The sequence below is a fragment of the Colossoma macropomum genome, unplaced genomic scaffold (assembly GCF_904425465.1).
Source record: "Colossoma macropomum unplaced genomic scaffold, Colossoma_macropomum, whole genome shotgun sequence".
NCBI classification, from domain to species: domain Eukaryota; kingdom Metazoa; phylum Chordata; class Actinopteri; order Characiformes; family Serrasalmidae; genus Colossoma; species Colossoma macropomum.
In genome coordinates, this window is record NW_023494784.1 from 21715429 (window position 1) to 21727958 (window position 12530).

Below are 12530 nucleotides of genomic sequence, written 5' to 3' on the forward strand. Positions count from 1 at the left end.
CTTTCATAAAAAAATGCTGGACTGTTTGAGCATTAAATAAACATGAAATAAGAAGTAAACTGTGGACATGCAATGCAGTAACTTGCAACAGTGCAACACCTTGTTGGGGTCTGATTTGCATTTTAAAACAAGTGAACAACATAATCCATATCCACTTGTATGTAAAAGTTTGAACACCCCTAGTCAAACGACGTTTCATTGGTTTTCTAAGTGAAAAAAATGTTAACACGTCTTCTATAGGGATGAAACTTAAATCTGGCACTTTTTGCACATTTTAGTGCAGAGTCTGTATATATTTGCTGAGTTTAACATATTTTTTTGCAATATGTTAAATTTGTGCAGCAGTGTGTTCTCTGTAGAGGATTTGTACTTATTTTCACGTAGAAAATCAACATGTAAAAACATGTAATTCAGCCAGGGGCAACTGTATGAAGTGCAGTATGCAAATAGATGAAGAACAAAGTGCAGGTGAGTTAATGATGATTACTACAAATAGATTACAGATGTCACAAAAACCAAGTAATTTACATATATCTGCATATTCAGCCTACTGCAGTTCAGCCCCACCCATTCATGCTGAAGTTACAAGGAGTGCACCAGCCCAGACTGCTTTTTGAATACGGCATAATACAAGGCAGTCAATCAGAAAAGTCGCTACATACATCATACATCAGTCTTAAAGGCACAGTAATAAAACAGCCTGTTTAATTCTAAGAGATAAAGAGAGACTGGAAAATGGTCATGCAAATATGAATTACAATTACAACTGTTATGTGGAAAAAAAAATATTCAAGAAAAATGTAGAATATGGAAAGCCTGAATTCGAGGACCACTGTCCTATTGTATCAAATGTATAAGTAGATAATGGGATGTTAATTTATCATTGGAGCAAAACTATATGAATAAAGAATGCTGACCTGTTGGTTACAGACAAGTCAGAAAAAGAAAATCAGAATTCAGAAATCATCCACTGGAAATAAAGTGCTATACTTATTAACACAGACACGTACAGAAACCTCTAAGAAAGATGTGCTAAAAGATTTAAGGTAAGGGGCGTGTGGTCTTAAGGCTTCGTAACATTCTGAAACTCCCACACATACACACATATACACAGGGTGGGAAGCCAAGGCGTGGTCAGGGTCATGGTGAACCGATGCTCATAAATCCATGTGATGGGAGCAGCATGGGGCTAAAGCATCTTTAATTAAATACAAAGGTTAAGAGGGGGAGGGGGAGACTGGGGGTTCAGCACGGCATGAGAACAAACTCTTGACCTCCCCCCAACATACACTACATCCTATGTTATTGTGATTGCAGTCTGTTATCTCTTATTTTTTTGTCTTTTCATGATTAAAGCTTCAATTTCGATGCTATTAAGCAACCTCACCATAATCCACAATAAGCAAGAGACTCTTATAGATTCAGATTTCACCACTGACATTTAGGCTTGTTTGGATGTGTGTACGGGAGACCCACTGTAGTGGCAAGCCAGCAGTCTAGCTGTGTTTGATGGCAGGGGTTTGGACAGGGCTTCTGCAGTGTGGTAACGCTAGTCTCCCACAGCAGATAAAGCCTACAGCCAAGCCTCGGCCTGCTGACTTCAGTTTTATGGTTTGTTCAAAGAGCACTGGGACTTTTGCTATAAATGTTAGCTTTGTTTTTTTTTAAATCAACAATGAGTTGACTCTTTTTGACAAGCAGGCCCCAGTTTTTGATGAAAGGAGTGAAACCATCGCCTTTTCAATAAAAGCATCTTGCAACAGCCCTCAAAAGTGTCTCCACATGTGACCAAAATGGTACTGGGAAAATACCTTTAAAATGGAGCAGATCTATTGACCAGACCAGATCTCTACCCTTTCTTCATGTGCCTTGAAGACCCATGAATGATGATCTTTAGGGTTTTTCACACATGCACACACATACACGTGCGCACACACACACACACTCTTAGATTCACCGCTATCTCTGATCTTCCTCCCGGTGGTGGACTTGCGTAGCAGGCTGCGACCTGAGCTGAAGAGGGTGTTGAGCTCATCCAAGGGGCTGGTGAGGGGTCTCCCGTTGGCCGGGTTGAAGAGCAGAGGCGATGAGGAGCAGGAGTGGGCCCTGCGTGGCTCTGGACGGGATGACTTTACTGGGGAATAGGGGGGCTTGGCGCTGCCTGGAGGCGTCTCAGCTAGACCGTGACCCCCTTTATGGGACGGTTTAGGGGAATCAGTGCTGGTCACTGAGGCAGCCCGAGTCAGGGCCAGGAAGTTGGCTTCAGGTGGGAAAGGGAAGTGTGAAGGTGGACGATACGGGGGAGGTGGAACTGAGGGAGGGACTGGAGGAGGAGGGGGTGGGGTCAAGGGCGGAGTTGATTTGTCTGGCATTAGGATAGAGAGGCTGGGTGAGGAGTCAGCTCTCTGGCGGGTGTACTGAGGCGAGAGCGGGCTGCCGCCGTCTTGGCTGGAGTAGTTGAGGTTGGTCTCAAAGACGGGTAGCTTCTTCACCTCCAGAGGGGTGAGCGGTGATTCGTCCGAGGCAGGCGAGCAGGTGACTGGGGATGGAGGAAACACCAGCAGAGGGGGCCTGTGGGGCAGGAGGTTGGGGAAAGGAGCCGGAATGTCACACGCTGTCCCATCCTTGCTTTGCTGTCGTCCCACCAGCACATTGGGGTGGTCCAAGAGTGCCACTGGCCGCTTAGTTTCCAGAATCTGGGGTGGTGCAGGAGCAGGCTCGCACACCTCAGTCTTGGCTTGCGGGACGGCTACCCCCTCCTCAGGCGGATAGTACTTCATTTCCTCATAAACAGCTTCACTCTGCTCCGGGCTGTGGGAATCGGCCCGGCTCATAGCCCTCCAGGCGCCTACCATCTCTATATAGACATCCTCCTCATCATGCCCTGGGCGCAGGCTGAGCATGGCTGAGTGGGGGCCATCCTCAGACGCCGCCCTGTGTACCAGGCCCAGGAGGTGTCCACCACGTGCCAGGCATGCCAGCTTCATGTCAGTGGGGCGCATTGGGGCGGGAGCAGATATCTCCTCATAGGAGCCAGTCAGCTTTGTGTTGGGGCTACGCTTGGGTTTGGGAGGGGGGATCTTCTTCATGGTGCTGTAATCGTCACTGTGAGGACGAGGTTTAGAGAGAGCTGCAGCCAGAAAGAAACAAATCGGAAAAAGATGTGTTAATATGGATCATAATGTATTTCTTGCTCATTTTCTGGCCAAAAAAACAACTCTCAGCCCATTTTCAAATGCATTTTTTACTGTCTACATCTTTATAATCTTTTTTTTTTTTTTTATTTCCACCCAATTTAGTTGTCTCCAATTCCACCCGATAGTTACGACTCCCCCAATCACACGATACTACCAATGCTAGGAGGGTGAAGGCTGACACAGGTTTCCTCCGAGAACAGAGAGAACGAGGTCGACTGTGCTCTCTTGGACTACTGGCTACGAATGGCTGTAGCATCACCAGGGATCATACTCGCGATCTCCCGAGGATAGGGCCAACGCTTAGATGGTTGCGCCACTCGGGAGCCCTATAATCATTTTCTGAATTCTAAATCCTTCTAGAATAATCAAATCTAACTGAATTGCAGTGAAATTTGAGATTTCATACTGAATTGTTTCCTAAACAACCATACAATTTTTACATCAGAGTTACAGTCTTACATTTAGCCCTTGAAAACCACACTGCTACTGAACCATGACCTCATTATTGGCATTTTACACTGTCACGGTGGTTTTTTAAATCAATTTGTGTTGGATAAAAATGTCAGGTCACTAACAACCTGAGGTATGTGCAAATGGTTAGAGAAACATTCGTGCATTTAAAGGTTAAAAGACATAGAGTAAATACAAGTTTCACTAATCATAGAGAGGCGGCAAACATAGGTTTTTGCTAATCACATTGAAAGCATATATATATATACACAGGAAGAGGAGCTGAATCATTAACCACAGCTATTAACAACCGTTGCTGCACATGGGTGCAGCTTAGTGTAATAAGATTATACGTACGGTCAGTGGGAGAGAGCTGAGTTTTAGGGGGGCTCCCAGAGGGCGAGGCTTGGCCCTCAACAAGACTGTCTTTAGGAGCGATGCTCAGACCAGCACTCACTGCCTCATAAGATGCACTTAAACGAGTGTTGGGGTCCCTTTTAGGTTTGGGCGGAGGCTGTTTCCGTGGTGATGAGAGCCCTCCACCACCCCCCTCCTCACTGGTGTGGGGCACTGTCTGCAGGGCTGCTTTGACTGATGGCCCAAAACTGGAATGTACCATGTTGTCCATGGCAAGGGGGATGGGCACAGAGCTGGAGCGGAAGTGTCTAAGCGTCCTGCTCCCTCCACGGCCTGCTGCATCATTCATCCTCCCACTCTTCTCCACAGGCCTGAGAGCAAAACACAGACAACTATGTTTTTATAATTAATCAAATTACTATATGTTTGTAATGTTACTTGATTCCATCTACTGATATCACAATATTCACTTCTCTTTTGTTCTGTTACAACATAAACACTCATCATTCACATCATTCATGTCATTAATAAATTAATTAATATGTCACTTGGATGTTTGTAAATACATTTCAAAACATTTTATATTACAGGATTTGAAAAGTATTAAATTCAATCATTTGAATATATGTAACTACTGATGAATTTTTTAGCACTTTTAGGGGAAAATTTCCTGTGAATTTGGCAGCTTATGCAGTTCTTAATCTTCTATTCTATTCAACCAGTCCAATTCAACCAATCACAGCGGCATTTACATCTGAACACCTGCCCATCCTGTGTGGTCTGATGCTGTTGCTCCGTCTGCCTTGATTGAGTGCCCACTGCTCAGCCATCTCTTGGACCAGTTTGACCACCATGGAGTTTCCTGCTGTACAACGCTGTGCAAACCTCACATGCATGAACTGACCCTCCTGATGCTGCTGCTGCACAGACTTGAACTATTTAATTATAGCCATTGTTTCCCCTGCTTTTCCCCTTTTCTGTATTTTAATATTGTATACTAAAGCTAAAGCCTTATTCTCTGTTCATATTGCTCGTGCTACTGTTTGCTATCCTGTGTTGCCCAAAGGTGGATGGGTTTCTCTTTTGAGTCTTGGTTCCTCTTAAGGTTTCTTCCTCTTACTCTTAGGGAGATTTTACTTGCCACTGTCGCCGCTGGCTTGCTCATGGAGGCTTGGTCCCGGATTTTTCTGTAAAGCTGCTTTGCGACAATGCCTACTGTAAAACCCGCTATATAAATAAACATTGACTTGAGTTGACATTTGCCAGAGCTCATAATTTTGACCAATCACTGAATTATTTCCGCACTAAGCATGTTTCTCTGTGGAATGAAGTGCTTTCAAAATGAAGTGTGCAGCTTCCATGCTTCGTGCAGGGAAGCCACAGTCTCAGATGCTCAATCTATGTTTGGGCTGTCTATCTAAGGTAAGCTGTCCACAACTACTGTGATTTTGCCAGCTCAATTTTGATCAGATTCTGTTTGTGTGAACACTCTTTCATGTTTCTTGCAAGCAGTTGCGTGCTCTACATGCTGTGACTGAGTCTTTTGTAGAAATACAGATGCTGGATGTTTTTGTGTTGTGCTGATTAAAGGAAAGCACATTAGCCGCTGGGTTCACATTAGTTCAGAGTCAGAGCACTTCCGAATGCTTTAAGTACCTTTATTTCTAGACATTTACTCAGGTTTATTTATACACTGCTCCCTCTGATTTTTTCTTTCTGTCCACGACTCAGTAGCAGTAGACTGTCTTTTATTTCCTTTAAAGAGGAGAAACCACATGCCCTATCATGGTGTGCTGCAGGCAGGAAAAGTGCTAACCAGCTGCTAAATGAGGTGAGGTCAGCATTAGCCTCAGTAGAATCAATACTGAGATAGCAAGCTGACCAGACAAATCTGGCATGTTGAAGAGGGACACAGCTTTCAGTGGGGAGCTGGAGAGAGCATTTCACTAACTAGCAGATTCAGTATAAAGAAAATTAAGTCACTCAGTTGAGCATTCTCCCTGCTCTAGGTGTGGCCTTTTTTAGAAAAGATCAACAGTGTTTTATAGAGCCCAGTGACAGAAGATGAAAATGAATAGCTAAATAGCTTATCTGTTGATTCTAATCCAAACAGTTTTCCCTAGCATGGTATGAAATGCACACACTTGTCTGATATTTCCCCTTTAATCTGGGACTGCCATCTGTTGGTCCTCAGGGAAGCGTGTGTGTGTTTGCATGTTGTGGGGGTTGGAGGAACTTAAAACTTTTAAAGAGATTTCCCATACAGGGTAGACTTATCCTTCTCTGATTGGCAGCATGGCGCTTAGTGGTCACACCCTTTTTAAGAGCAATTCCCTCATCTGTTCACATACTGAATAGTGATAACGAAGAAATAAGAATGTAGGTGGAGAGAGATAGAGAGCATCTTAAAGGAATATCTGTTGTTAAACTATAAGAAAACAAAGAACCTGATTTGTGCCTTAATGAGAGGAGGGTGCATCATCTTGCTTTACTTATGAAAGTGATTCTAATAATATTAAGGGCTATTAACAAGCAACTGCACAATCATCCTTGAGACATTAGATGACTAGAGAGTTATTTTAAAACTAACTAAGGAGGATGGGCACTGACTAAGGAGGATGGGCAAAATTTGGTTCTACACATGCACACACACAAGTGCCACCATCTCCAATGACTTCAAAAGCAAGCAATCTTTGGCAAATGTCCTTTCAATATTTGCCAAGGTATATGTGAGTATGTATATGGAGGTATAGAATGTGTGGATATGTGTATGTGCTCATGTTCTGTCCCTGCAACATGCATTTTAAGTGAAGCCCCAATCTCAAGGCGAATTTGTTATTTGTTAATAGTCAGTCAATGTGTGTTAATGGCAATTAAGTTAAAAAAAAAAATGCCAAGGACATGGAGAACCCATAAAACCTCTCATAAACTGTGGTAGTTTTTTATAAACTCTCATTACAGAAACTTGTGTTTCGGATTATGTAATGTCATCCTTCTCAGAGTTCTTTCACAAGTCTGGCTACAGTGCAGACGGCTTGTTATCTGTATGCAATAGACAAAACAGAGCTGCAGAAAACATTTTCATAAGGACGTCATTGTGTCTGCATAGCTAAGATGAACCAGATTCACATGTAGGGCAACACTGCACAGCATTAGGAACAAAAGACAAAAGCTGCAGCTGGAGACCTCCCATGATATAAAGAAAAAAAGAATGGAGGACATCTTCAGCTGTCTCTTGTCAGATGCTGGAACACTTATTGCAGTGTTCTTCTATTTGGTCCCTGTTAAAACACTCTCTGGGTTACAGTATGTACAGGATACAGTGATCACATGCTCCACGAAAACCCACCACTGTCTGCTCATTCTCCAGAGCCATCATCAGCTATCCATTTCATACACTGTATATCCAAAAGTATCCAGACACCACTACTGCACCCATTGCTGAGAAAAGCATTTAATTGTGATTTTTATAATCTCTTTATAAAGGGTTGCCAACAGAATGGGACACACTGGAGCAGCTGCATATGAGCCTATGGTCACCATGCCCAATGCAAAGAGTTGGCCAGAGAGGTATAAAGCGTTGGGCTGTGGAGCAGTGGAACTGTGTTCTCTGGAGTGATAGAGCACCATGCTATACCTCTGGGATGAGCTGGAGTGGCATTTGCAATCCACAACTAATCCCCCAATATCAATACCTTACCTCACTAACGCTCTGGATGAATGCACCCAAATCCTAACAGCAATGTCCCACATTCATATCTAGTGTAAAGCCTTTTCAGAAGAGTAGAGGTCACTACAGCAAATAGATGGACAAATACCCTTAAAATACCGTTTCACTCCATTAAAATACCCTTAATTTAAGACGAAACTACAAACTCTTGTTCACATTGTGTACCATGTCCAATATATACTGCTTTTCATGACAACTAATGATGACCGCTCACTTCTTGGGTGAGTCCTCCTCTTTGCCCACAGGTTCAGGCCTTTCCCCCAGTGGTGCACTGGTGTGGCCGCGCAGGCGGTCATTTTCACGGGCGATATCGGCTGCGTTCTGAATGACCAGACTGTCGTAAACATGCAGACCCAGGTCTTCTGCCCCCTGCAGGAACCGCTGCACATTGTACTGCTCCGTCTGCTGATAACTCAGCTGGCGACGTATACGCTGCCTCACCAACCAGCCACGCACCACTGCCATACACACAAAGATGCACATACACGTATGTCTTAGCAAGTGAACACTACAACAGACAACAAAGAAATTGGGCTATTGGTTTCTGGTATTACCTTTCTGGCAAGTAATGATCTTCCTCTGCAGCTGATGGCAGCGGTCATTCAGGTGATCAGCCTGCCAGTACCTCAGAAACACTTTGCTCATGCCCATCTGATGGAAGAGGGATGCACTCCAAACTCTGGCATGGGTTGTATGGGTATTTTGCTGAGAGGAAGAAGAGAGTAAGAAATGTGTACTTACCTGCCATCCTTGAAGCTTACAGTGCTGGAGAACATGGTGGCACTTCTCCTCTGTCGAGAGCTTCCTTCTGTCTGTCAGAATGGTCTCAACCAGCTCTCGATATCTACAGCAAATGCATTAAAAAGAGAATCATGCTTAACATGATTAACAATTACAACAATTAAATTCTAATAGTGTTCTAGCAGAAAATAGGGCTATGCTCAGGAAAAGGTTAATTTCAGGTTGTTGTTTTTTTTTAATAAATATTGCAAAATTTGAAAAAGAGTCATAATTTACACCTAAGAGAATTTATTCAAAAATTGAGCTATTAATCTAGAAATGGAAATGTATAAGCTTAGAAAGAGAATCAAGGCAGAAGGGCTGCATGATATGAACAAAATACCATACTGCAATTACACTGCTACACTTTGCATTTACTATATACTTCCCAATATAGCAAAAGCACATTAATGAACTTGTGATGTGATGTCATTACACATTATGCATTATACATTATTTTTGACCACTGACGATTATGTTTGTTTGATCCTATGAACATGAACATCAGTGACTGGCCAGGATGCACAGAGCACATGTTCAGTGATTGGTTCAAGGGTCATCTGTTTATTGTACAGTACTATGCAAAGTATGCAAAAGTCAGAGACTTTTATGTAATTTCCAGTCAAAATTACGATTACATGCAAGTTACTTATTTTTCAGGAGAGGTTTCTGAAGAGATTAGATGCAAGATAATCCATAAGAAAGGGGAAAGTCAAAGGAAAATAAAAGAAAATCTGACTCCTAACAACCATGCAAGATCTGACAGACCACCAAAACTGTAACTATCACAAACAGTACTTAAAGCTTTCATCGTTGAGAAAATCAAGCTTCAAGCTTCAGATCAGAAAAAATCCACAGGAGTTTCTGTCCATCCTTCCACTGTGAGAAGACAACTCAACACTGCGAGTCTGAAAGAATGTGTAGCTGTAAAGTCCCTGTTACTGAGAAAAATGAAATACACAGAAAAGATGAAAATCTGCAAATCAAACAAAGAAGAATCCAAACCTCAACATCACTGAGCCTATTTTTTTTTTATTTGGGATTACTTAAATTGTGAGGAGCAGAAAACGCAACCAAATTTCTAAGACTGATCTTTGGAGATTGTAAAAATACCTCGGTAAATTTCTTTAAAAAACTGAAAACAAGCTTCCTTAAAAGAATGGAAGCTCTAATAAAAGCAAAGAGTGTACGCACTAAATACTAAAAAAAAGTTTATGTTTGTAAGTTTATTAAGTTGAGTTTTCTGTGTAATTTTCTTTAAACTATATGTTTTCTGTTTTTTTTTCCTGGTGCTAAAAAATAAGGGCTGTTATCACTTGAAATTAAAAGAATGGATGAATGAATGGTCTCTGACTTTCCCACAGTACAGTACTCTTGTTTCATCAGTGCTATGATGGCAGATGTTGCGATGTTACGGTACACCATATTGTGCAGCCCTCCTGGAAATTAACTGCAATTAATGCTAATTCAGCTCATCTGGTACTAAAGTAATATCTGCCTGGCTATCTGCACTGACTCATCACTTGATGCCAATGGAACAAGGCTTTATTCCTGCTGCTGGTTTATTTGACAGATGAGGCTGAGCAAAAGGCTGCTGATCAGAGCACTGCACTCAAATGCCATCATATGTGATTGAATGCAACAGCAAACACAGCGAGTTCAATAGAGAGCCCTTTAGGGTGAAAAAATCTAAACACAATCTCAAAACATCTGCCAGACCCCGTGCCATCTGAGCAGCAAACTAACCAGAGGGTTCAGAGGTCGAAGGGTGTCAGGAGTCAGGCTGACCTCCAAGCATCTGCTGCTACAGGCATTGTCAAGGCAACAGCCGACCCCAGTAAGGTCAGATTTGGAGGGGTGCATGTGATTGTTCAAAGAGGGAGAGTCCAAGCTGTATTAAGCAGGATAAGCAGTACGCACACCCTTCACATACACGTGTATGTGTGTTTGGATTAGTGGATTATGATCAAGCTAGGATAAGACTCTTGTCTTTTAGATTATGAATCCTTTCGGATTGTCTGTTTACTTTTTATCATTTTGCTTTCTACGCGTTGCACGTTTTAATGCAAGTCACTCCAAATAAGAGCATGACTAAGAACCAAATGACTAAATGCAAATGTAGTGTAAATATCTTTAGCTTTGACATTTATGCAGAAGCATTACCTTATTTTGCAGTATGAAATACAAATATATGACAATATAATCCACACTTGGCTTCAGGCTAAGGCTGATTAACTCTGTTTCCTGTTCAATGAGATTTACCCTAGTCTACCACTGCTGAACTTTACCTCACCTCCCTATCCTTTAGTAATGCCCATGGACTAAGAGAGCCCCAAGGCATCCCTGAAGAGTCATAAAACATGAAGTCAAACAGAACCTAGGACCTTTTGTATATGGATATGAAAACTATCAATAGCCTCTGAGTTTGTGGTGCTCTTGGGGATTGAGGCATATGGACTGAAGGGGCTTAAATTGCCAGCCAAATAGATCTTAAACAGGAGGAGCTGGGGTAAACAGAAGGTCCCCCTCTACCCTACATTACCCTTTACAAAATGGCAATAAAACAACTATGGCATAAACAGATCTTGACCCTGAGTGTCCGGAGCGTTGCTAAGGCATTCAGCACAAGCTCTGCTTTTCTTTGCTATAGGAAGTAATATGTGGTTGAAACAATTTTATTTCTGCATGGTTTATGAGCAGACACAGAGAGAGACCAAGAGAGAGAGAGAGACCGAGAGAGAGAGGTAGAGAAACGTAGCAGACATGTGGTCTTATACGTATGTTGCCGTGTTGAATGTACTTAGCAGTTCCTCACTATTTCCACAACTCTGATAAGTCTGGTTAAGAGGGCAAGAAAGAGGCAAAGCCATTAAGTTAATGACTGACCCTTAGTTATAGTCATCAACAGTGATAACAACAGCTGGATATACTGTTATACTAATTATTTCTAGTATCTCCTGCAGCTTATTGAACTGTACATAAATTCCGTCAAACATGCACAACTAACACTTGCGAAGACCCAGTTACATCACACTGCTTGCTTACAAAGATCCAGATAAACACCTTAACATAAACCAATGGCAACAAAAGTTACCTTTAAATGCCTAACAATTTATGATTAGTCAAGCTAACTAATAAAATTAAACGACATATCAAAAGATATTTTATTTTTAATGTACTTGATCATCTACTGAGCATTTTTAAATTGGTCAGCAATCAAATCACAGTCCACCAATTGACAATCCATGTTCCAAACTTTCAATCCATACCACATTTGAGTTTGTATGGAGGAGATATTTTGTGACAATCTGAACTTAATGAGAGTAACTGCTGCATGAAGTCTTGTTTTGTGGAAATGTAAAAGTAATCCACTGCATAACTACGTAATTATTCACATAATTTAAATCATATTACAATTATTTCTTTTGGGTTAAGGTTAGGTTAAAGCCTATGTGGAGGTGCTCAAACAAGTTAACATGCCATGGGATCTATTAAATCAGTTGAGAGACAAAAAAAACACCACACAATGGCATATCAGATTAACAAGAATGAATGAATTTATCCATACTATTTTAGTTCTGTCTACATTAAGTCTGAATATAGTACAAAAATACTTAGTTTATCTCAATGGATGCAGGCATAAGGGAACAGTTAGCTAGTTTCCCAGCAAAGAAGAGACACACCATATATTAGTAAGCACAAAAAACAAAATAAACCCTTAAACTCTCTGGCTTATTACAGCCTAAGGCTTATTATTCAGTAATGGAAAGCAACGCAAATTAGCTGAGTTATTCTTAAATACAGGAGTGAGGAATATCATAGCTTAACATGTTACAACTTTAAAGTACTTTAAAGTAAGTACTGTGAGGCAGATTACAGAGTGAAGAACTCTCACTGTGTTAAGCCAGTAGGGTTTAGACCTCAGGAGAGCAGCTAAAATGTGATAAATAAGCCCGTCATGTTCATTAGTGCCAGAGGCTGCCTTAAGCTTCAAGTCTACACAGCAGTTCATTCAC

The 12530-nt window shown here is 41.7% G+C and overlaps 1 protein-coding gene across 1 annotated transcript in view; it reads right to left on the reverse strand.

The window, feature by feature from the left end:
• The window catches only part of myo16 (myosin XVI), a 167062-nt gene that overhangs the window by 20707 nt on the left and 133825 nt on the right, over positions 1-12530 (reverse strand). Inside the window, exons 28-32 of the mRNA XM_036595285.1 lie at positions 8476-8578; positions 8289-8385; positions 7949-8192; positions 4005-4375; positions 1958-3130 (exon numbers count right to left, since the gene is read on the reverse strand). Coding sequence (XP_036451178.1) covers positions 1958-3130; positions 4005-4375; positions 7949-8192; positions 8289-8385; positions 8476-8578 — 1988 coding nt within the window. The remainder of the gene's footprint in view (positions 1-1957; positions 3131-4004; positions 4376-7948; positions 8193-8288; positions 8386-8475; positions 8579-12530) is intronic.